This window comes from Bombus vancouverensis, chromosome 4, assembly GCF_051014615.1.
Source record: "Bombus vancouverensis nearcticus chromosome 4, iyBomVanc1_principal, whole genome shotgun sequence".
NCBI lineage: Eukaryota > Metazoa > Arthropoda > Insecta > Hymenoptera > Apidae > Bombus > Bombus vancouverensis.
The window spans coordinates 10005819-10029526 of NC_134914.1; the positions used below are offsets into that span (position 1 = coordinate 10005819).

The window sequence follows — 23708 nt, forward strand, 5'->3', positions numbered from 1 at the left end:
TAGTTAAAAAAGGAGATATGGCTAGTAAGCGAAATAGGTTTACACAAAAATCGAAATAGTTACCACTTTTTGAAGTATGATTAGATCGCGGATGTTTGTGCAAATTAGTATTTTTATAAATAATTAATAAAATGGAAGCTAAGAAGAGAGCTTTTTTACCTGCTATACTTTCAATGTCTTGTATATTTTTGCATATGAATGTACCTTGTACATTTTTTACCTTGAGATTTCCCATAAATGCATAAAAGTCCGCGGTCTACTAGTGATAGTTATAATTTTATGTTGTTCTTTTATGGTTCTTAATGTAAATTATCGGGAAATTAATTTAAGCTTGGAGCATTTTAGCGTTTCAGGAAACTGAGAGACAATCTCCTGATATATTTGATGTTCCTCACTATAAAATGCTGAAAAACTACTTGCAACTTTTGGGGCAAGATCCACGTCAAAAAAATGGATTTAAGAATTTTATAGTAACTGCTGTAGTGATCAGTATTACAGGCAACATTATACCAACGGTAAGGAAGGATCTAGTAAACCTCTCGTAGAAAAATGTTATAGATAAATTGAGAATACTAAAGTAAATGAATTCCTCGCAAGAAAGTAAATAATTAGGTAATGTTATTAAACAATTGGAACCTGCAATCATTAGTCACTAGAATTGTATACCTCGTTATGTGACAAGAATATGGACGCAGTAATCAACGTTTTCCCACATTTTATGGCAGCTACGATCAGTGCTATTAAAATATTAAATATCCAGATCAACAGACAAAATGTAAGTGAATTTATTATTAGATAAAGAGTTTCTTATATAAATAATATAATAAATATTCGTAATATATTATTTATAGTTTAACAAATTGCTTCAATTTGTGGCAAAGCAATGGGAACAACTGAAATTAAACAATGAATTGTACGTTTTGAATCGAACCGTTATGCAAGGCAACAAGATGGCTCAATTGTATCGAAGTATATTATCGTATTACTATTATCTAACAAAAATACTTTCTTTCAGTATTTTGCAGGTAAGTTATCGAGTTTATTCTTTTCAGGATCTTTATTGACCGCTTTGATATTATTTCTACTGGTCCCACTAGTTTCTCCCATTCTCGATGTCGTTCTCCCACTAAATGAAACTCGACCACGTCAGCAACTGCTTAAAATTAATTACATTATTTTTGACGACGCCAACTATTTTTTCTACGTATATATGCAGTTAGCTTGGGGATCAATTATGGTTGTGGTAACCATAATTTCCGTAGATTCATTGTACATCCTTATAATTCATCACAACAGCGGATTGTTTGCCGTGTGTGGGTAAATATGGTGCTGTCAGAAACATATAGACATATATCATAATTATAATATATTTACAAAAGATATGCATAAGTATTCAAATGCTTTGACACGGCACTACAATGAATTTTAAAAGATGTTACAATTATTTTTTCTATCTGTTGTTAAAATACAGGAACCAAGTGCAAAGGGCAACAAAAAATTTAAACACCAATCAAATTATTTCGGAGAATTACACGTACAAACAGATTAGGAATTGCGTGATCACGCACAACGAAGCCATCCAGTTTGTATCTGTCGAGTAACAATAAATTCTAAATAGGCTGTGAATATTTACATAAAATATTTTTATAAACACGACTAAAATAATAACTAAATATCATAGTGAATACTATACTTTGAATATTTTATATATTTTTGCGTATTATATTCATTTTGTATTATTTTGCATCTCTGAATTTCCCATAAACGTATAAACATTTGCAATCTAACAGTAGTTTATCAAAATATTATTAAACGCAACTAATTTTTTCTCTTATTATATTTTAAGGTTTTATAATATTCTAAACGAAAGCAGTCGAACTAGTTATTTGATCCAAGTTGGATTAAATATGTTGATAATCAGCGCAACAGCCTTGCAAGTAAGGAGAAAAGCCGAATAAAATTAAAAAGAAACATGTATTTAACTGATAGCTTTATTTTTCAGGCAGTAATAAATTTAGATAAACCGGAAGAAGCAATTAGAAGCGTGGTATTTTGTGGGGCCAATCAATTTCATTTATTTGTGCTTAGTCTACCCGGACAGGTGCTTCTGGATCATTGTACTGAGCTAGGAAATAATATGTACATATATGTCTAATATACGCGTGCAATATGTAAACCGTACGAGGCAAACATGATAATTCCATTTATTGTTGATTTCTTCTCCAGTTTTGGTATCTATATTATTTATATACATATATAATATAGTATAATATATAATATATGATATAAATTTAATAACGACTCTAAAATAGGTAACAGTGCAATATTTAAAAAATGAAACAATTCATATAATTAAGTTACTTTTTAAATTAGATTTTGAACTTCTACGATGCTGAGATGTCGTGATATCGGATTTTCGGGAAAAATCGTGTAGCTATTGCACTTGCACTTTGCACTTTACACTTTACACTTTGCGCAGTTTCGTAAACGTTACAGTCTACTTCCTGAAGGCAAATCTGAAACTGAGGGTTTCGAGCCCCGTTGTCGCTATTTATACTGAGCGATGTTCCGCTTGGCTGATCAAATTAATGGCTCAACTTGGAAGTTCTAACCGGGCGAATGAAGATCTTCCTAGTTGAGTCATCGGTTTGATCAACCAATCGGAATATCGCTCAATATAGATTGAGACAATGAGACCCAAAACCCTCAATTTCAGATCTGCCTTGAAGAAGCAGACTGCAACATTTACGAAATGTTGGCGCAAAGTGCAAGTGCGAAGTGCAAAGTACAAATGCAAAGTGCAAGTGCAAAGCGCAAGTGCAATAGCTACGCGATTATTCCCGAAAAAGTAATATCATGCTGATACGATTAATATTATGATAATGAATCAGAGATTTGGTATTAGGAAATCGGCTGACAATTAATATAAAATTAAAAAATTTCTTAATTAATAAAATATAAAAAAATCTACCTTATCATGTTTTTCTCTGTAGTCTTCATATGCAATTAATAATTAGTCTCAATCAAGAATCGATTGATTCGAATGTTGTGTTTTCTCGATGTTATAATAGATACGGTGCCATGTGGTACAAAACACCCGTGCAAATTCAAAAAGTACTTTACATGATGCAGATAAGAAGTGGGAAACTATGCAGCTTAACGGCAGGCGGACTGTACGAAATGAATATAGAAAATTTCGGAGTGGTATGTATCACTATATGATTCTAATAATTTCTCGTCTTATATTAACTGCTTACAATTTCTTTCAAGACCTTCAAAACGTGCATGTCCTACTTCACGATGTTATTGTCGCTAAAATAACGATTCTACCTTATCTGTTGAAATTATTTAGTCAAATTCACTGTGCTGTGATACAAGATTAACCAGGAATGCGAATACTAAGATCATATAGCCAAGATATGTACTGTTAATATTAAATCGTTTAAATTACTATATTAAACACGTAAATAGAATTATTGAACCATCTTTCAATATTATTTGATATTTCAGAGTGTATTTTCGACCAACCGCGGCGAAACGCAATCGCGAGGAAACACGTCAACGGGAGTCGTAAATTCCCGTTACGATTATAATAATCGACGCCGCGAATAGGTCGATCCCTTGATTTCCGTTGAGATAATAGGGGTGGTTGAGGTGGTATAACGCTGCGATTAACAGGGTTATAAACTTTATATTTCCAACACTTGTACACTCAAGAGTTACACCGTTTCGTATGATATAAGTCGTAGACGTTGATTTGGCGTACACACACAATATTATTCGGTAATGGAGCAAGGCCCTTACAGTTGAGATTCTTGTTGTAGTTGAAGGAGACTAAGTATAGATATGAAGTGACTGCTCTGTAGTCTAGAGAATCAGTTTAGAGAGATGACGTGATTAAGACTGACTTGTCGTTCCTATGTTATTACGGAAGAAAGTTCAGTGTGAGTGTGCCCTTTGAATGAAAAACGCGGATTCGTTGTTCACACTTTTCATTAGGAAAAGTGAGGATAACGATCCGCGATGTCGACTGGTTATGACCCATGTTAATGCCAAAAGGTATGAGGAGGAAGCTTCCTACCAACGTGGTTTGTGGGTGACCTTGTTCATGGAAAAAACCAGCTTGTTTTGTTAGACAAATATTCGGTTTTCCCAATAGGTGAATACCCGCTTTTTCCGTGTTTTCAAGAGCGCCTAATAAACCCAAGGACTTTTCTAAAAACCAGCCGTGAACCGAAAAAATTTCTAGGATTAAAAAATCCTTCAGGACAAACAGATTGACTGAAAAACATGTATTGACACAATGAAGTTAAAAGTTAAAGGTTTATGGTGAATCCTTAGATTAGATTGAGGGTTGAAATAACGATACGTAGACAGTGCAGATGTCTTACGCGACATAACACAGAGTGTAAAACATGTTATATACCTTACCGAAATAATGAATTGACCACTATTTCACAGATTTCTTTCAGTTCGTTCCATCGAGCCACAGAGAAAATTTACATTTGTGTACTAATTTTAGCAAGATACGTATAATGAAACTCCAACGGTTGAATCTATTAACTAACTGGATCCACCACTTTTTTAAGTTTCATTTACATCTCGCAAATAACACCGTTGCACTTTTTTCCGTGTCAAAGCTTCAGCTAGAGGTCGAAGGAAATATTATCACGTCAACACTGCGAATAGAGGTACGATACTTTTCTGAGAATTCAAGACTTTTCAGTGTATAATTAATTCTACAATTATTTATACATCACTGAGTACTTAGTTAATACCATATTGTCAGTGGCTCGATCAATATCTCACTGTAATCATAGATCTTCGATTTTCAGTTTAAATGACAGGCATCGCTATAACCCTTGATTCGTTATGTTCCTATCTATAATGCACTTGTCATTCAGCAATAGCTAACTTAGACATTATGCTATATACTGCATACCTGTCCGGCAAAGAAGTCGATTCATAGTCATACTTGATAACCGTAATTACAAGCTCAGTAATATTGAATATCGAGTATAACTGCATTCGCAGATTGACTTTCGCAATTTTAAGAACAGAAACATTTATTCAATCGGCACGACGATAGTCCGAACGTTAACCGAAGTCAATTAATTGAAAATCTGGAAATATGGATAGTAAGAAATAGAAATGAGCCATTTAGAAGTCACGTTGATCAACTCTATAAATTGAAGAGCACACGAAAATGTTGATATTACAACTATTATTGTTTTTAAATTTATCTTAGAATTTACCATCATTTACGTCACCTTCTTACGATAAGAAAAATTTATGGAAGCAAATTTGTTTCTGGAGAATTGAATATTAATCGTGTGCATGTGTAATGAAATTTAAAAATTAATAAAAAGTGCGGTTGGATCAGTACCTGTCTTCTGAATGACTCAAATGCAATTTATGTTATGACTATAATATAAATTATAAATAATTAAAATAGTTCTTTGTCAATATATAATTTTTATGATACTTAAAGTAAACTAGCCGGGGATAATTCTTTCATGAAATTAATTTAAACTTAGAACATTCAGCATTTCAGAAAGTCAGAACACAGTCTACCGATATGTTCGACATTCCTTACTATAAAATGCTCGAGAAATATTTGCAAATTGTAGGACAAGATCCACGCCAGAGAGATATATTCAGAAGTATTATTGTGACTATAATGGTGACTAGTATCACAGGCATTCTCGTTCCAACGGTAAGGGAAACATATCGTATAGTACATTTTATAGAAATGTATTCTTTATTTATAGAGATACATTTCTATAAAATGTATTATAATCGAAATGAGAAAACTTAGTTGAATAAATTCCTCGCAAGAAAGTAAATAACCAGATAACGTTATTGACAATTGGAACCTACAATCACTAGTTATTAGAAGTATATAGATCCTTATATGACAAGGATATGGACGGAGTGATCGAGTGTATGCCGCATTTAATCGCAGCTATAACTAGTATCGTTAAAATATTAAATGTCCACTTCAACAGAGAAAATGTACGTGAATTTATTGTTACCCGATTAAGCTTTGGGAATGAAAACATATTATAAAGTCGTAAAAATACATGTTATATCATAGTTTAGAAAATTGTTCGAATTTGTGAGGAAACAATGGAAGGAATTGAAGTTAACCGATGATTTACGCGTTCTGGAGGATGTCACCATTCAAGGCAGCAAAATGGCACAACTGTACCGAAGTAGGTTATCATGTCTTAATTTTTCAATTACAGTGCTTCTATGTGTATAAAGGATTTGTTCTATTAATATTTTGAACATAAGCGATCAATTGTGATCATTTCAGATACTTTATTGATCTTCATGGTACTGTTCTTGCTGGTTCCATTACTTTTTCCTATTCTGGATGTCGTCCTTCCATTAAATGAAACTCGACCGCGACAACAATTATTTAGAGTTAATTACATATTTTTTGATCATGAAGAGTACTTCTTTTACATATATTTACAGCTTGCATGGGGATCTGTTATTGTTGTGATGATAATAGTTACCGTAGATTCGTTATATATCCTTATAATCCATCACAGTAGTGGATTATTTGCGGTGTGTGGGTAAATATGATATTGCAAAAAGCATAAGGTCGCGTTAATCCGTAAAGGCTATCATGCGTGAAATTTCCCCCTTGATAACATAGACGTGATATTCTTTGATGATAGCTTTTAAGGATCAATAACCATATGTCTCTTTTTGTACTAATAAGAATAAGAAGATAAAACTAATAAGATTTCATTTTTTATAATTATATTCAAAATATAGGCATCAAGTCCATAAAGCAACTAGTAGTTCAATCATATTCTCTACAGAAGCTATGACGGAGACTTACACGTACGAACAGATAAAAAATTGTGTGATCACTCACGATAAAGCGATCGAGTTTGTATTTATTAAATGACGATAAAATACAATACGGTGCGAGATGATTATTGATCGCAATTAATGTGCTTTTTTCGTTATATTTTGAGGTTTTACAATATTCTAAATGAAAACAGTCGAAGTAGTTATTTACTTCAAGTTGGATTAAATATGATGGGTATAAGCATGACAGCTGTTCAAGTAAAGAGAATCTAATAATTAAAAACGAATGAAAATTCTGGAAGCATTTTCCTAATTGAAAGTTTGTATCTTTCAGACAGTCGCTAACTTAGAAAGACCGGCGGAAGCAATTAGAACCGGCATATTTCTTGGAGCTGAACAATTTCATTTGTTTGTGATCAGTCTGCCTGGGCAGGTACTTCTGGATCATTGTTCTGATTTAGCAAATAATATGTATGTATCTAGTGCAATCGTATAAAATGCAAATATTCAATCGTAGAAAAAAATATAATTTATTACTCGTATCAAAACAGATATGGGTCCACCTGGTATAAAATACCAGTAAAAATTCAAAAAATGCTTCTCATGATGCAAATACGGAGTAAAAAACTGTGTACATTAACGGCAGGTGGATTGTACGAAATGAATATGGAAAATTTTGCAATTGTATGTAATATTATGGGACAGTTATAGTTACTTTATATTATTAACTAGTAGGTACTTACGTCATTTCTCTTTTAAGACTTTCAAAACATGTATGTCATACTTCACGATGTTAATGTCACTGAGAGGATGAGTTGACTCATAGACATTTACTCATATTCATTGCATTTTATACCTGGATGGACCTACAATGAGGATAATAAGATAAATAGTCACTATGCATTGTTAATGTTGAATAGTTTAAACAACGTTATCGATGTAAATAAAATTATTAAACTATATCTTTCACAGAATATTTTTAAATATTTTTAAACATAGATTGATCTATCTTAATAATGTAAATCACTGTTACTTAATCATTTTTATAAGCTAATGATAATATCTTGAAAATGAGATGGACATTTCGCCATCTTTTGTAAGACTTCCTGAAGGAATCATTTTGGCTTCTTTATTTCTCCATATAAGGTTATTTAAACTCTTCTATAATAATTATTTGTGCAAAATTTCATTTCGCTGAAGTATTGCTTAATAATTCCTAAACAAATAAATGGGTAAATATAATAGTTCCTATAGGAATTGTATCAAAACTGTGCAAAAATAATATCACATGGTACAAGGCATACATATTTCTTTCATGAATGTCCATTTATTTGGGTTTCAATTATTGACGTATACAGATCTCAATTGCAGAAAATAATTCTGCCGAAAAGAAATGACGCTAACATTAAGAGCATTGGGTACGAAGAGTTTAAAGAATATGTGATGTTGCATTATAGATCTCTTCTAAACTAATAATCAATAAGAAATTAATATAACTAGATCTGAGTTTGGTTCTTTTATTATATTTCTACTAAAATTACGTTGTTACCAAGCATTTTAACAAGATTAGTAGTTAGTTTTGAGGCCGTGATAGTTGTAGTTGCTGGCTGTAGATGTCGCTGCTGGGGCAGATACTGCTCTATTTTCTTCTCATTTAAGAATCGTGGAAAGAAAAATCGGACTCCGGTCGCCGGGGATTTGAACCTGGGTCCCGAACGTTCGTAACCTAAGGCGCTAACCACTGCGCTGGCGTTGTCCGACACTAGTTATCTTCCGGTGGTATTTGCTGTCGAGTGCCGCCACAGTTTCATAACTATTGTTCGCGTAAGATATCATTTCGCCAATATACATATACAGATTTTCAATATGCTGGATTTTATATATGGATTTTACTTAGTAGGCATAATGAATTACGTTTTCGAATGTTATAATCTTCTTCCCTACGGCCTGTACGAGATAAGCTGCTATCCATCTATCGTTCGATTTAAGGAACCCTGTGTACCCCGCTGCTTAGACTCACCTACTTTCGTTCCTGTAAAGGAGGTTGCTCGGCACAGAGGTATTTTGGATAATATTTAATTCTCAATAACTAAAAAAGGAAACCGAAAACACAATCTTTTTATTCTAGATTTTCATCATATTTTAACTTCAAGTATCGCCCCTTAAATATTTTTATACCTGTAGCCGAATACACTATATAGCAGCTTATTGATTAATATAATATGCGTATAAAACTTTGGACGATGCGTTACAAATATACAACGCAACAAGTAATTGGGTGTCACTGCAATGTCGATCGCACACATATGCATGCTTCTTGCTCGTAACATATTAACCACCAAAGAATTTTCGAGGAATAAATTGATTGAAAACCTGCTGCTATCGCCGATCGTCATCGACTAAGGTTGTGTCACAACCAGTGAGGTCGATATTTCAGGGTAACCACAGGTTTTCAATTCCCAACGCAAATGATTGACATTCCAGCAACCGATGGCCTATTATTTTCACATCTACGACATGATTATTATTTGATGTCGTGCTACCCAACATTGTGCTATAATGCATACTTGCCGGTAAGCAAACCGTCAAACTAATTCGATGGTAAAAATTACATGCTTTCACAGACATCGGGTGAAGGGATATAAGTGCATCCGTGGGATCCATTTCAATTTCTCGGTGTACAATATAAAGAACAACTTTCATACTTCATACTTCATACAACTTTGTTAAATCACTTTCGCCGCCTCGTTTGCTAATAAGTCGACTGTATTAGACAGATCTAAGAAATTTAAATAGTAAGAGAAAACTGAATATATTCTATATTGCTGACTGTGGATTCTTTTGCAATTATACGAAATTTAAAAATGCAAAATTTCATAGATTTCTCATAATATAATATACCAAAATATATTAATTTTAATCGGTAAAGCGAATCTCTATATAAGTTCCATTTCATTACTTGTGTCCATAAAGGTACAAATTTGTACAAAAATTTGATATCAAATTATGATTATTGCGGTAACTCGATGTTATAATTCACTGACTATAAATGTTTCAAATACCAAAAAATAGATGTCGAAATAAATTTCTTATTTTAGCATATCATATCATTTTCTCTTTTTCTTCTTCATTCTACCATATTTTACATTACGATATCAAATTCAACGTTGAGTCACATTTTTCAATAAAAGACTTGAATTGTTAGTTTAAACGGCAATGTTCAGTGTTTCAGGCAAACAACAAGCAAGATTTTAATGTGTTCGATATTAGCTACCATAAGCCGCTTAAACAGTATCTGTCAATTTGTGGGATAAATCCGTATCAAGAAGATCGTACCAGTAATATTATAGTAATTGCAATAATGTGCGGTTTTATAAGCTTCTTTGGTCCAACGGTAAGAGGAACGTATGCTATGTCGTTTTCATGATTATTATTATTAATCGATGAATATAATGAAAAATAAATAAATAGCAGAGTAAGTAATCAGGTAATATTATTACATGATTGGGATTCACGATTCCATAGTCTATGCAGCTATACGATGCCATACGTAACAAAGATTTCGATAACGTCATCCTGAATTTACCGCACATACTTACAGTACTTATCAGTGTTGCAAAAATACTAAACATCTATTCCAACAAAACGCTGGTACGTATGTATTTAATATCTCCTTCACATACAAAGTCATAATAATCAAGATATCATTAGTTTAGAAAATTATTTAATTCCCTGGAAGAAGATTGGAAATTACTGGAATCAAAAAATGAATTACAAATGCTAGATAAATTTACCAAACACGGCTATAAACTTGCATGTCTGTACAGAAGTAAGTGATCATCTTATGATTTTTATTATATACTTCCACAACAAGTGTTGGATATAAAAATAATTTTTAATTAAAAATAATTCTTCCAGGAACGTTATTAATAGCTCTCGTAATATTTCTGTCCCTTCCATTATATAATCCCGTCCTAGATATTATTATACCATTAAACGAAACCCGACAACGAAATAATGTATTTCAAGTTCACTATGGTGTCCTAGATAACGAAGAACACTTCTACATCGTGTATGTGCATTTATCTCTTTGTGCGATTATTATCGTGGTAACGATAATCTCGGTAGATTCGTTATACATTACTATTATTTATCACGCTTGCGGATTATTTGCAGTATGTGGGTAAATACAATGGTTTAAATAAAAATTCTGTTAAAACAATGCAAAAATTGTATTACGCGGTAAAGAGTATACTTCATTTATATATGTTTACTTATTTGGACTTCAATTATTCACATGTACAGATCCCAGATTCAGAAAACTGCAGAAAATAATTTTGTCGAGAAAAATGGTACTAACATACGCAACATTGGATACGATGCTTTCAAAGAATGCGTGATGATGCACTATAAATGTCTTCAGTCTGTATAGTTTTAAGTCCGACTAGTTAATAGTAAACTAATAATCGATAAGAAATTAATACAACTTGAACTGACTTTGGTTCATTTGTCATATTTTAAGACTTTATGACGTCCTCGAGAAATGTTGCCGGAATTTGTACTTGATTACGATGGTGTTGAATGCAATCATTCTCAGCGTAACAGCTGTTGAAGTAAGAACATCTTTTATACACCTTAGAAATTACTAGATTGTTCATTTTTTCTGCATTTCTTGAAAATACAAATGTTGACATATGTAAAACAATTTTTTATGTAACTACCATGTTTTTTTAATTCTCTTCATAAAAGTTTGAATTAGGAGGAACATCCTGAGTCGAATAAGTATTGAGAAAGAACGAAACCGATGCTTTTACCTTCTAGGTAATTGTGTTCTTGGACCGACCGGCAGAAGCCATCAGGGCTATTGTCTACCTCATAGCAGAACAATTTCATTTGTACATGTTTAGTCTACCAGGGCAAACATTACTGGATCAAAGTGTAGAATTGGCTAATAAAATGTAAGTTTTCAACGCATATAAAATACAGAAAGCCGCAAATAGTCTAAACTTATGGATTTCGGGGCAGATATGACTCGGATTGGTATAAAATACCGACAAAAGCTCAAAAGGTATTTTACCTAATGCAAGTGAGGTCCAACAAACCGTGTATATTGACAGCAGCGGGGATATACGAGATGAACATTGAAAGTTTTGGAATAGTACGTAATAATGGAAATTAATAAAAGTATCATGTTATAATAATTTAAGCGGATGTTAGTAATAATAATTCTTTAATTTCAAGACTGTTAAAGCTTGTATGTCGTATTTCACCATGTTCTTGTCACTGAGAGAATAATCGTTCGTACCTACTCGAAAATATTCGTTTCTAGTAATTTTATGGTTTAATGACAACCCAATCTTACATTTTCTAAGAGTTATGTCAATGTTATATGATTATGACTATTCTGAATGGAAGAAAGGCATAAATTATTGAAATAAAATGATATACTTTACCAAGTACTTTACCAAGTACGTCAATAAATTGTTATATACTGGTTCAATAAAATTTTTTATCAATTTGTCACTGATGCTGTTATTCTGAAATTTGTGGCATGTACTCATTGAGGTATTATTGCTAAATGTTTTGAAAATAGTAACTAGTAGTGATCATGAGCCCAATACCATATATATAATAAAAGGTTTTACAAAGAGTATGAATATTCTCTATATTATTATTGTATAAAATTTTGTTCATTTTTTTGTACATATAATATTCATTTATGTCTTTATTCGTATAAAATTTCAGTTATCAGTTTAGATCTTTTTTCATATACAATTGATAAATTGTTTTACTAATTACTGATCCTATAAGACGTTTTTTATCACCAAATTCAATAGCAGCTAATAATAACTCACCATTGCAACCAGACTTCTGAAAAGCTTCAACTAATAATCGGGGAGTTGGATAATGTTCTACAATTGCTAAAGCTTTATCTATGGACATTCCTTTTAACTGTAGTAGTTGGCGGACAAACATTTGATTTACTTTAAAAACCTAAAAAATGTATTAACACCTAAAAATGTAAACATTAAATCAATGATCAGTGATAAATAGCTTAAATACCTTTTGTTTAGAAGCTGCTTTATTAAATTCTTCAAATACCATGAGACTACAGGTATTATTTGAAATATTTGTTCGTGTAATAACTTCTTTTTTACAACCTATCAGGTTTTTTTCCTAGAAAAATATATTTGCTATAAAATACGATTTAAACTAAATTACATAACTACACAAAAATATAAAAATTTGTTGTAAAAAGATTACGTGCTTTGAACATTTTTATTAAAATTCTAGTTAATGATGACAAATAAAACATAGAATCTTTATGATTCTTAGTATATTTTACAGAGAAACCATCTTGTATCAAAGTATTAATGGAAGCTTGCATCAATGATGAATGTGGTATTGTCAATCTTTGACCCTTCTCATAATCTTCAATTATGTACATAAGATTTGTAATTCCAGATTGCTTTAATCTAAACTATATAAAATAATATTCTATTTAACCATATAAAAATATATAAATATGAATTATGTATACATATGTCATATATATACCTTTTGTTCATGAAATCTTCCATCTGTAATACTTGCACTTAAATCATCTATTCGTTTCCTTTCTACTATAAAGGGTAAGATTAGTTCATTATTTTTATTTTTTCTACACCTAGCAATCCATGCAAAATCACCAACTTTTAAATGACGTATCTCAAATGATACACCAAACTCTGTTAGTCCTGTGATAGTAGCATCATGTTGAGGTTCTGTCCTACCACTATATGAAAATTATTTACAGATACATGATAAAATTTTAACATTATAATTTAACAAAATGTAAACATACCCAGCAGTCTCTTGTGTATCTACTAATAATATTATATCAAAATTTCTTGATTCTAAATAATAGTTTCTTTGAAAATCATCTGTAAAATCTGTTTCATTATTTTCTAAATTATGTACATGATTCATATCTTTTACTTCTTTCATTTTTTCTTGCACTCTTTTTGGGTAGACAATATTTTCCTTCGATTTTCGTTTTTCAAAATTCTCATCAGGTTGTTGGCAGTGATTTTCAATAGTAATAGTTTCCTCATTCCTATTATTAAGATCGGCTGAATCTTTTATTAACTTAGACTTTTGTGTAATCAATGGTTTTAATGAGTTTTGAATTTTATTTAATACTTCAAAAGAATTTAATGATATTACATCAGTAGTTGTAATTTCACATATCTTCTTTGAAATACTTATACCATGCTCTGTAAGATTATACCTATACAAGTTATACTACATTTAATACTACAGAAATGTCAAATTCACATATAATTTTAAAAATTGTTATTAATAAATATTATTACCTAATTGGTCTACCTATCATAGAAATTAATCCACTTTCAAACAAATCTAAGACTGAAGTCTTTGCTCCATGCCCACACAACTGTTTCATTTCCAACAGTAGATCTGTTTCTGTAGTATATCCTAATAAATTATAGTATTCATTAGTGATATAATAATTTAATAATAGAATACACTTACACAAAAATAAAAAATATTCTTTGAAATATACCTAAATAACATGAGTCTAGTGTTTTCTTATATAATATCAATAAGGCAGCATAATTTTCTACATTCCAAGATGATAAATTTAAGTCGTCAAATGTTGTTAGTTCTGTCTTGAAACAATATATTTATTAAATTTATTTCTTTGATATGTTATTACATCTGTATATAAGAAATATATAAATATATTTACTCTTTCAGGTACGAAATCTGCGTCCACAATAATTTGTTGTGATCTGCGTTTCCTTTTAAATACAGGTTGTTCATTAAAACTGCAGTGCTTGCAAACATTCTTCACACTTACTGAGTCATTATTTTGAACTTTATATTCTTTGAGTTTTCTATCTAACATGGAGCATAATTTTGTGCCAAAGTGTTGCAATATTATACAATCCTTCCCAGATTTTAACGGCAAGGGATATTTTTTTAATGCAGCGAGTGCTTTCGAAAAATGATATTGCAAGTCGGAATTTCTCGATGCAGCCTCTTTTCTCCATTCTTCTAACCAGAGCTCAAATAGTGGGTTTGGATTCTTAGGCTTAAGTTTTATTCTTTTCATAGTATTTTTATATCACGGTATGCAAAAGATTATATCATGTATGTTATTAAGTTTAATAAATTATGAAATTAATACTTCAACCAAACACAAAATATTTTTAAGGTTGAAATCTGTATGTATATCAATTTTAAGTGTAGAACTTCAAATCTTCACGATCTATACATATATTTATATACATATCCTCTTTTAAATGGAAAATCATTACTTTTATAAACATATGAATAAATACATTAAACAATGAACATTTTAAAATTATTCTTAAGAAATTTTCTTAAGGGCAGATTCACACAATATAGGATGTTAAGTCAAGGTAGCTCTGACATTTCTGACAGTATTAATCATGATCTTCTAAAAAATTCTTGACTCTTGACACTCATATAATACTGAAGTTTAAGGAAAATCGAGTATGACTACCTGTGAAAAATCAGCATGGAAGACAAGAAGTCTGTCTGTCTTACAAGAACTTGGATTTTATTGAGCTTCCATGATGATTTTTCACAACTAGACACGACTCAATTTTCGAACGGTTTTCTCTAGCGAGTGTCGAAACCTCTTTATATGATCGCAGTAGTGATACAAAAATTTCAATATTACTAGACATCTTAAGAAAATATTAATTCATATAGAATTATATAAAATATCATAAATATAATTCATATATATTAATTCATATTACTAACTAACCAAAAATAAGTAAAATTTATATGTGTAGTATAAATATGTATTTTGATCTCTTTTGTATAAAAATTAATATATATTTAATTCTCTTTTTCGTAAAATAAAATTATTACCGATGGAGCAATATTAATAAATTATTTATATTTAAATACAATTTATTTTAATATGCTTTTATCTTTTAATAATGAATAATAGAAAAGTTGTGTTGTACATAGTGTGAAATGTGTAATACGAAAATTGATTACAAATCATGGTATACTAAATATGCATTTTAAAATAGACAAAGCATACTGGTTCAGTCGGTGATAAAGGGAACATAATAAATTGTCGATAATTTTTGTTTGGCATTTATGGAATTTTCTACAAGATAATAAATGTGTCTCCTAACTTGGGTGTAGCAGAAAATGCAGACCAATACGAATTTATTATAGTACTACATTTTATATAGTGACCGAAAACAATTTCTATGAAATGATTAGTGTACCAAATGAGTATAATTGTATCGTAGACGTGTGATTCCAGTAACCGTCTGCGAGGTATGATCTCATTTCCTGATAAATCATGTATTTGTGTGTTAATCGAAATTTTCTTGTTCGCAATTTACGGAATATCTTAGTTATTCGCATTCGGTTGTCACTGCCAGAAATGTATTTCAATTGAAGTATAATGTCAAGTAACGTTGTCTGCATTATGTAATAATCATTGTCGACTTACCATCATAACTATAATTACAAAGTGTCAAAGACATTGTAAGCGATACTGTATTTATACATATTTAATTGGAAAAATGAATGATTATTAGTTTCAAGTTTGAACAAAAATTACAAACATAATATGCCTACAAAACATTCTGAATGATATTTTTTCTTATCTTATTGTACAAAATTTTATATTTTGTATAATATTTAAAATGCTTATGTTGTAGTTGTATACTTATGTGCGTAGAATTTAGAAATGGCAACTGGAGGTAGTAGTTTTATAAGTAAACCAGCCAGAGGATGGTTACACCCTGATCATTTAGTGAGCAAAGAAGGAATTACCTATACTGTTAAAGTAAGTTTCTATTTTTCTATTATCAATATGTAGCATTAAAATAATTTTTTACAAATTATAAGTGTTTAATTATTATATTATATGATTTTCAGTATATAGGATGTCTTGAAGTATACACATCTATGAAAAGCTTAGATTTTGAAACAAGATCATGTGTTGCCAAGTAAGCTTTTTAATAAATTTTTAAAACACATTTATATGTAGAATTTATTTTACATGTAAAGAAACACTAAAAGTATAAATGTATGTTCTTAATATATTATGAACAAATTTTTTTTAGAGAATGTATAAACAGAGTTTGTGAAGCAGCTGGTTTAAAATCTGCAGATAAAAAGAGAAGGGTATGTATATTATTAATTTTTACTTTTATAATTGCAGCTTTACATTTATAATAATTTATATTTGAAGGTGGATAGGAAAGTGTTAAGAGCAATAGCAGATAAACCTCGCATGGAGCATACAGGTGCTACGATAAATTTAACTATTAGTAGCTGTAGCTTAGCTTTGACTAACATAGAGACTGGACATACTATTGCCAAACATGAAATGCCACGTATATCTTTTGCTTCAGGTGGAGATACGGTAAATTATATGTTATGAAATATTAGTTTTTATTACCATTTGTATTATACAATAATTGCCAGACATATGAACTGGTTAATATATTTTTTTTTATAGGAAATATTAGACTTTGTAGCATATGTTGCTAAAAATATGCAAGAATGGCGTGCTTGTTATGTATTAGAGTGTGGAGGAGGACTTGCACAAGATGTCATATCTACTATTGGACAAGCTTTTGAATTACGATTTAAAGAATTTCTTACAAAACCAGCTTCATTACAGTAATTATAGATATTAAAACAAATTTTATTTATTATAAAATTAATCTTTAATATGTTATTTAATATATATCTTTTTTATAATACAGCCCTATGTTAAATGGCATGCGAGAAGCAGATAGAGATTATTATAATGATCTACCAGGGAAAGTACCACCTGATATTGGCCCTCCACCAGTTCCACCATTACCAATTTCGGCATCAACACTACCTAATTTAAAACATCATCATTCTACTCAAAATCATGTGTCACGTAGCAATGTACAAAATTCTGCTTTACATGACACATTTTCCATAAATTCTGATAGACATCATCAACAATGGCCAGGTAACATTCCTTTAAAATTTTATTATAATTCGTAATTTCATTTAATAACGAAAACTAACTTCATTTCTGTTATTGTAGAAAGTGATAACTTAATTGACTTGAATTCTGATGGAACATCAACGAATTTCAATATTCCTCCTGAACATAACTATGTAAATGACAGTGTCATAGCAGCTACAAGAGAAAGTCATCGTGACCAAACATCACTTTTTGATGTGTTTGATATGCGTAAGTAATTTAATGTTGATATAGCATTTAAAATTCCAGCATATAATATAATATAATTTTATAGAGCCATTTAGTTCTGCGATATCAGATTTGAATAGATTAAGCCCCCATTCTCAAAAGCAACAATTAAAACAAGAGATATGGTTCCATGGTAGTGTTAGTCGTGCTGAAGCAGAATCAATGTTAACGAGGGTAAGTATTGCCATTAATATTTATATATAAGTTGTGTATATTTTCAATATAACATATTTGACAGGATGGTGACTTTTTGGTTCGAGAATCTCAAGGCTCGCCTGGACAATATGTCCTTACTGGTATGAACAATGGTACTCCTAAACATTTACTGTTAATTGATCCGGAAGGCGTAGTAAGTATTTTAGAACATAACATTGGAAGAAATCTACATACATTAAAAAGGCAAATTTATGATTTATTATAATTCCAGGTTCGCACAAAAGACCGCGTTTTCGATAGCGTTAGCCATTTAGTAAATCATCATTGTGACAATGTGTTACCAATTATATCAGCAGACAGTGTTTTAGTACTTCGGTATCCAATCCCCAGACGTGCAAATAATTGATTTTTACAAACTTATAATAGTGCACAAAGTAACGAATGAGATTCACATTTGGTATCGATCAATCTCACTAGTATTTACTAAAAAAATTCGATACTGAATATGCTTTTCATAGCAAAAATTTCATGCCATGAATACTTTTCTTTGAAAGAGGAGAGGGTTTATCCTAATTTTACGTTCTATTCTTATCAAAAGAAAGACTTAATATTTCACGAAATATAATCCTATAATTATTAGTAATATCACCATGCAGAGAGGTGTTGAATCATACTCAAAATTAAAGAAGTTATTATTAGATGTTAAATTATGATGATTAGTGTGTAAAAGATTTTATCAAAGTATTTTTATGTATCAATTTTTTTGTAAAAAGAGGTATATGTATAAAAAATGGTAGTATTTACAGTATTCCTTTTTTAATTTATTAAATTGAATTTTTGAGATACTGTCTCATACATAATTTTTAAATAGTACCAGTATACTTCCATTAAATATGAACATAACATACGTATCTTTAATTGTTTACAAATACTTATAAGTTTATAGTTGCAAAACTATATTAATTTCTCTTTTCATTAAATATTCAACTTAAAATATATAAAAAGATAACATTAAATGATATTGACGAATATTAAAAGATAACTTTCAACTTAAAATATATCAATGTTACATCTGTTAAATATTAGACAAAGATTTTTTTAAATTGACTAAAATCAATTATTAGATATAACTCAATATTAAATCAAATATAGTTTTTTTACTCAATTTACATCTAATTAATTCAATTTTTGTGTAAGACTCAAAATAGTATCTTACATATGCCATTACTACACCTCAAAGTGTGCCACAATTTAATTTTTTAGTGGAGATTTGGTACCGACTACTGAATACAATAAAACTATACATTTTTAATTTTATATATAACTTTACCATATAGATTATGGCTTTCATAAAAAAATGTTTTGTAATTTTAGTCATTTCATGTTATAAAACTCGCAAAATAGTTATGTGCATAGAATATATATATATATATATATATATATATATATATATATATATATATATATATTACAAATTTTGTAATATCCTGATAGTATAACATTTTGATTCCATATTTGTGAGGTAATTTTCATTTGTAATCCCAATTTTAATAGAGAATTGTATATTTATATTTTATCTAAATATATAATAATCAAAGTGAATTTTGTATTCTGCATATTTATTTGCAGAAATATTTGAACTGAGTCCTGCGAAGGACCTCGCGTTTGCACTTTTATATTATGCATATATTAAAATATTTATTGCGCTTAAATATGGCCTATATTGTAATGTTTTTAGTATTAAAATATACAAATTATAATATTTAATATTTTTACCTTTCATGATTTTAAAATAGATATATATGATAATAGTACATACAATATGAATTATTGATTATACGCTACAAGACTATAACATTAAATCGTATCTGATAATTTATTGCTTATATAGTTTCTTTGAGAATAATATCGTATATACACAACAAATTTAAATATTTGTGAAAATATTAGTGAATAATCACTAATATTTATATTTTTGCTTAAAAATTTCGATACATGCATGTATGTGTAAGTATATACGTATATTATTATTTTCTAGCTCTTTCAGAGATATAATAATGATATAAAATAAATATTCATATAAAAATTTTATATAGCTTATGATTGATCCTAACTCTAATTCAAATACGTAACTTTGTGTAGAAAGAAATATTTTCTTGTTTTTTATGTTTAATCATATTCTTAACCACATATGTGAAAATCAAGAATAGTGTAGTGTCTCATAATCTAAATAATTAGCATTTGTCTATGCTTGGTATATACGCCTTCCATTTCATTCGTATAAACAGAATTAGTTTACTCATCTCTGATATAAGCTTTATGCTCTAGACAGAAATACAATAAGAAAATAAATATGATACACGATTGATCACGATTGAAACTAGGAAATTAGGGAACTATACCGAAACCTAAGGAAAACGATTCGAAAATTGAGTCGTGATTAGTTATGAAAAATCAACATGGAAGACAAGAAGGTTCTCGTTTGGCCCATGTGTAACATGCTATGAATGTCTCAGACAAGAACAGAGACACTCTTCTCATCTCTGTCTGTCTCGCAAGAACGCGAACTTTGTTGTCTTCAGAACTTTTCACAAGTCACGACTCAATTTTTGGACGGTTTTCCCTAGCGCATGTCAAGGTCGAGACCTATTATGTTATAGTTGTGTGATTAATCGTGCACTAGTGCTGTTCAAGAACTGGGGGAATTTCAGGCTGGGTTATTACCTGGGGAATGCTAAAGCACTCTGTTCGTGTTTAGGAATTTTTAATTAAACAAATGAGGAATTAACGAATGGTTTAGAAAGAATACAGAAAGAATTAAACTTGAAACAAATAACTATATTTTGATAAACCAATTACAAATTGAAAAATCTTTAATCTATCATGATTTCCGCATTTTTAGAATAGTATCCGGATGTTGGGATTAGCTTTACAATTCTGTCTTTCGTACTTTCGTCCGGTATACTTGTGTCTTCGGTTGTTACATAAAAAATGCAATGTGTTTACGATCAAATAAGAACAATTGTTTGTGCCTTGACAATGTTCTTTTCCATAGTAACTTAGATAAATATGCAAATCAGAAAGTGATTAGAATTATCAGTGGCAAATAATTTGACTGTTAAGTATTATATTTTTATATGGTTATCTTACGATTATCTTCTTTGATTATATATTTTATATATGATTATATATTACCAAAATCATATTAAAATAAAATATTTACTTAGATAAATTGTCTCTGTTCATTGCTTCAATTACGATCTTTTACAATTTGAATTTGGCGCAAGTTAGTTTACACAGAGCTTAATAGAGGGCGTACATGACGGTACTGATATTAATTAATACAACCAGTTTCCTCTCTAATACAATTTTAGGAAATATAAGAAATACAACTAGTAAAGAGTAACTACATCGTAGATGTTTATTTCTCTTGTAGTCTATAAGAATAAGTGTAAAACATGACAATGTTATTGATATAATCTTTATTATTCAAAATATTAATAATAATTGTTAATCTTTTCATCTATATATTTACGTACGTGACAAAAAAAATATTTTTCTGTAATTCACAAGAATATTTTATTGTATTAAATACAATAATCAAAATTACAGAATAAATATATAAGAATTAATATATAAAGAAACGTGAAAATGTCGGAATATGATAAAGTGAGAACTGGAAAACTTGTTTTGAAAGGTGAAAAAAAAAGGTATACAAGTTGTTCCCATGCATAATATGTTCATTTCAATGCATATATATTTTAAGAAATAATGAATTATTTTCTTTTGTTTTTTACAGAACGAAAAAGAGGAAGTTGAAAAAACAAGAGAAAGGACATATTATAACCTCAGAAGATAAAGATACTATAAGTCATGGTATTTTATTTTAATATATATGTACTTTCTCATATCGATTATCAAAGTAATTGTACTGTATGTTATTCATAGGTGGTTGGTGGAAAGCTACACAAGTATCAGAAGTTACAGGAACAGTAGCGATTGAATTTGGAAATCATATCTACATGAAAGCATTAGATAATGGATTATTTACCTTAGGTGCACCTCATAATGAAGGTGAAGGGCCTTTACCAGAAGAGATTCTAACAGCTTTTCCAATAAGTGAAACTAAAGTTGCATTGAAATCTGGTTATGGAAAATACTTAGGTATTGATAAAAAAGGCGTTGTCATTGGAAGAAGTGATGCAGTAGGCATGATTGAACAGTGGGAACCAATATTTCAGGTAAATATATTATTCATTGCAATTTTTGATTACTGAGTCATTTCATTAAGATTATCATTTTTATTAGTTTGTATAAAGGAATGAGATTATTTATTTAATTTTACTATCATTAATTTAACACTACAAGTGTAAAAAAATATAACTATTTATATATATTTTATAAAAAAAAACTATGATTTTTTTAGGATAACAAGCTTGCTATTTTAAATAGCAACGATTGTTTCATATCAGTTACAGATGAAGATGACATTATTTGTCAGAAAAGGACCGCTGGATCTTCTGAGTTTTGTACTATAAGAAGTATAACTCAAAAAGCTCAAGATCCAAATAAGGATATTCCCAAAGAGGAACAGGGTTCTCTTCATGATGTTGAAGTGAATTATGTGTAAGTAGTATAGATTTTATATGAAAAGTTGTTTTCAATATAATATAAGAAACATAATATATTGGCAATATTATAGGAGAAAGTTCCAGAAATTCCAGGACAAAAAATTAAGAATAAGTAAAGAGGATAGTTCTAAACTAGAGAAAGCAAAACGAGAAGGAACTTTACATGAAGCTTTATTGGATAGAAGAAGCAAGATGAAGGCAGATCGATATTGTAAATAATTTTATACAAAATTGCATTATGTATTTAAACATGTATTTAGACAATTACTGACTTCTAAAACGTATAAATCTTTAATAAAAATATGAAAAAAGTATATGATCACAAGCTTGAGATAAAAAAATTCTTTATACATATCATATTTATTATGTACATTCATTATATTACATAATTTAACTTTCAAATTCATTATCTTAAATCATCATAATCTTCATTTGCAATCATTAAAAAGGTATTCTTTTTGTTCTTTTCTTTGCACTGCAATGCACTTTGTAAATGCACTGCAATTTTATTAACATTTTACAATATACTGATTGATTTTTATGTCATTAGTCAGTTTACATACAATTATTGTATAAATTTATTTAAATTGTGTTTTTAATTTGTGTTTACCATTAGTAAGTAAGTTACCATTATTTATTATTGTATCAAAATCATTGTGAAACTATTCTAATTAAATGAAAATACATTTTGTAAGGATAATCTTCAAGAAGTGCTTGATTTACCGCCCGACAATCACTTTTAATATCGATAGAATTGGGTTTATTCTCATTTAGTCATGATGTATTTATGTTGTGTTGTAATATGATCGAAATTTTAATAACAGATTTTTTAA

The 23708-nt window shown here is 29.7% G+C and overlaps 6 protein-coding genes across 13 annotated transcripts; 5 read left to right on the forward strand and 1 right to left on the reverse strand.

Annotated features, from left to right (window-relative positions):
• The first annotated feature begins 17 nt into the window (after nucleotides 1-17).
• On the forward strand, nucleotides 18-3391 carry LOC117156927 (uncharacterized). The gene is made up of 10 exons (XM_076617814.1): nucleotides 18-24; nucleotides 331-515; nucleotides 650-775; nucleotides 852-969; nucleotides 1053-1317; nucleotides 1472-1582; nucleotides 1847-1937; nucleotides 2003-2139; nucleotides 3072-3204; nucleotides 3271-3391. Exons 1-10 carry the CDS (start codon nucleotides 18-20, stop codon nucleotides 3319-3321), a joined length of 1224 nt encoding a protein of 407 aa, XP_076473929.1. The 3' UTR covers nucleotides 3322-3391.
• Nucleotides 3392-4043: 652 nt separating this feature from the next.
• LOC117156928 (uncharacterized) lies at nucleotides 4044-7680 on the forward strand. The gene is made up of 10 exons (XM_033334443.2): nucleotides 4044-4059; nucleotides 5547-5716; nucleotides 5890-6015; nucleotides 6098-6215; nucleotides 6320-6584; nucleotides 6790-6906; nucleotides 6996-7086; nucleotides 7163-7299; nucleotides 7380-7512; nucleotides 7589-7680. The coding sequence occupies exons 1-10, from the start codon at nucleotides 4044-4046 to the stop codon at nucleotides 7640-7642; spliced, it is 1227 nt and encodes a 408-aa protein (XP_033190334.2). The 3' UTR covers nucleotides 7643-7680.
• Nucleotides 7589-15477, reverse strand: mus81 (mus81 structure-specific endonuclease subunit). Of its 4 annotated transcripts, none has more exons than XM_076618213.1 (9): nucleotides 14579-15475; nucleotides 14393-14498; nucleotides 14184-14304; nucleotides 13673-14098; nucleotides 13387-13603; nucleotides 13097-13309; nucleotides 12892-13005; nucleotides 12684-12822; nucleotides 7589-7694 (listed from the first exon to the last, which is right to left on the reverse strand). In XM_076618213.1, the coding sequence occupies exons 1-9, from the start codon at nucleotides 14942-14944 to the stop codon at nucleotides 7669-7671; spliced, it is 1728 nt and encodes a 575-aa protein (XP_076474328.1). In that variant the 5' UTR covers nucleotides 14945-15475; the 3' UTR covers nucleotides 7589-7668. The 4 variants fall into 4 exon arrangements, with proteins under 4 accessions (XP_076474328.1, XP_033189984.1, XP_033189981.1 ...); XM_033334093.2 differs by lacking the exon at nucleotides 7589-7694 and adding an exon at nucleotides 8332-12365; XM_033334090.2 differs by lacking the exon at nucleotides 7589-7694 and having other exon boundaries at nucleotides 12480-12822; nucleotides 14579-15474.
• LOC117156766 (odorant receptor 13a-like) lies at nucleotides 10108-12351 on the forward strand. Of its 2 annotated transcripts, none has more exons than XM_033334096.2 (9): nucleotides 10108-10222; nucleotides 10354-10479; nucleotides 10540-10657; nucleotides 10747-11011; nucleotides 11134-11250; nucleotides 11351-11441; nucleotides 11650-11786; nucleotides 11854-11986; nucleotides 12070-12351. In XM_033334096.2, exons 1-9 carry the CDS (start codon nucleotides 10190-10192, stop codon nucleotides 12121-12123), a joined length of 1074 nt encoding a protein of 357 aa, XP_033189987.1. In that variant the 5' UTR covers nucleotides 10108-10189; the 3' UTR covers nucleotides 12124-12351. The 2 variants fall into 2 exon arrangements, with proteins under 2 accessions (XP_033189987.1, XP_033189989.1); XM_033334098.2 differs by having other exon boundaries at nucleotides 10747-10900.
• A 427-nt stretch (nucleotides 15478-15904) lies between the features above and the next one.
• Nucleotides 15905-19656, forward strand: Shc (SHC-adaptor protein). 4 transcript variants are annotated; one of them, XM_033334183.2, is made up of 11 exons: nucleotides 15905-16158; nucleotides 16548-16675; nucleotides 16768-16838; nucleotides 16956-17016; nucleotides 17084-17257; nucleotides 17354-17517; nucleotides 17604-17842; nucleotides 17921-18070; nucleotides 18135-18262; nucleotides 18327-18437; nucleotides 18516-19656. In XM_033334183.2, the coding sequence occupies exons 2-11, from the start codon at nucleotides 16577-16579 to the stop codon at nucleotides 18648-18650; spliced, it is 1332 nt and encodes a 443-aa protein (XP_033190074.1). In that variant the 5' UTR covers nucleotides 15905-16158; nucleotides 16548-16576; the 3' UTR covers nucleotides 18651-19656. The 4 variants fall into 4 exon arrangements, with proteins under 4 accessions (XP_033190074.1, XP_033190076.1, XP_033190075.1 ...); XM_033334185.2 differs by having other exon boundaries at nucleotides 16568-16675; XM_033334184.2 differs by lacking the exon at nucleotides 15905-16158 and adding an exon at nucleotides 16167-16371.
• A 1977-nt stretch (nucleotides 19657-21633) lies between these two features.
• FRG1 (FSHD region gene 1) lies at nucleotides 21634-23200 on the forward strand. Its single transcript, XM_033334324.2, has 5 exons — nucleotides 21634-21954; nucleotides 22044-22120; nucleotides 22193-22485; nucleotides 22671-22870; nucleotides 22947-23200. Exons 1-5 carry the CDS (start codon nucleotides 21896-21898, stop codon nucleotides 23092-23094), a joined length of 777 nt encoding a protein of 258 aa, XP_033190215.1. The 5' UTR covers nucleotides 21634-21895; the 3' UTR covers nucleotides 23095-23200.
• Nucleotides 23201-23708: the final 508 nt, after the last annotated feature.

Excerpts from the sequence above, each read along its gene's own strand:
- Shc (XM_033334183.2), top strand. The coding sequence starts at position 16,577 with ATGGCAACTGGAGGTAGTAGTTTTATAAGTAAACCAGCCAGAGGATGG. Across the intron at positions 17,017-17,083 it reads CTGCAGATAAAAAGAGAAGG|GTGGATAGGAAAGTGTTAAG; the intron begins GTATGTATATTA and ends TTATATTTGAAG. Across the intron at positions 17,258-17,353 it reads TTGCTTCAGGTGGAGATACG|GAAATATTAGACTTTGTAGC; the intron begins GTAAATTATATG and ends TTTTTTTTATAG.
- LOC117156766 (XM_033334096.2), top strand. The coding sequence starts at position 10,190 with ATGTGCGGTTTTATAAGCTTCTTTGGTCCAACG. Across the intron at positions 10,480-10,539 it reads TCTATTCCAACAAAACGCTG|TTTAGAAAATTATTTAATTC; the intron begins GTACGTATGTAT and ends AGATATCATTAG. Across the intron at positions 11,987-12,069 it reads ACATTGAAAGTTTTGGAATA|ACTGTTAAAGCTTGTATGTC; the intron begins GTACGTAATAAT and ends TTTAATTTCAAG.
- FRG1 (XM_033334324.2), top strand. The coding sequence starts at position 21,896 with ATGTCGGAATATGATAAAGTGAGAACTGGAAAACTTGTTTTGAAAGGT. Across the intron at positions 22,121-22,192 it reads TAAAGATACTATAAGTCATG|GTGGTTGGTGGAAAGCTACA; the intron begins GTATTTTATTTT and ends TGTTATTCATAG. Across the intron at positions 22,486-22,670 it reads AGTGGGAACCAATATTTCAG|GATAACAAGCTTGCTATTTT; the intron begins GTAAATATATTA and ends TGATTTTTTTAG.
- LOC117156927 (XM_076617814.1), top strand. Across the intron at positions 516-649 it reads CAGGCAACATTATACCAACG|TCACTAGAATTGTATACCTC; the intron begins GTAAGGAAGGAT and ends TGCAATCATTAG. Across the intron at positions 1,583-1,846 it reads ACGCACAACGAAGCCATCCA|GTTTTATAATATTCTAAACG; the intron begins GTTTGTATCTGT and ends TTATATTTTAAG.
- LOC117156928 (XM_033334443.2), top strand. Across the intron at positions 6,585-6,789 it reads GGATTATTTGCGGTGTGTGG|GCATCAAGTCCATAAAGCAA; the intron begins GTAAATATGATA and ends TTCAAAATATAG. Across the intron at positions 7,087-7,162 it reads TAAGCATGACAGCTGTTCAA|ACAGTCGCTAACTTAGAAAG; the intron begins GTAAAGAGAATC and ends TGTATCTTTCAG.
- mus81 (XM_033334090.2), bottom strand. The coding sequence starts at position 14,944 with ATGAAAAGAATAAAACTTAAGCCTAAGAATCCAAACCCACTATTTGAG. Across the intron at positions 13,604-13,672 it reads GATACACAAGAGACTGCTGG|TGGTAGGACAGAACCTCAAC; the intron begins GTATGTTTACAT and ends ATTTTCATATAG. Across the intron at positions 12,823-12,891 it reads AAGCAGCTTCTAAACAAAAG|GTTTTTAAAGTAAATCAAAT; the intron begins GTATTTAAGCTA and ends TACATTTTTTAG.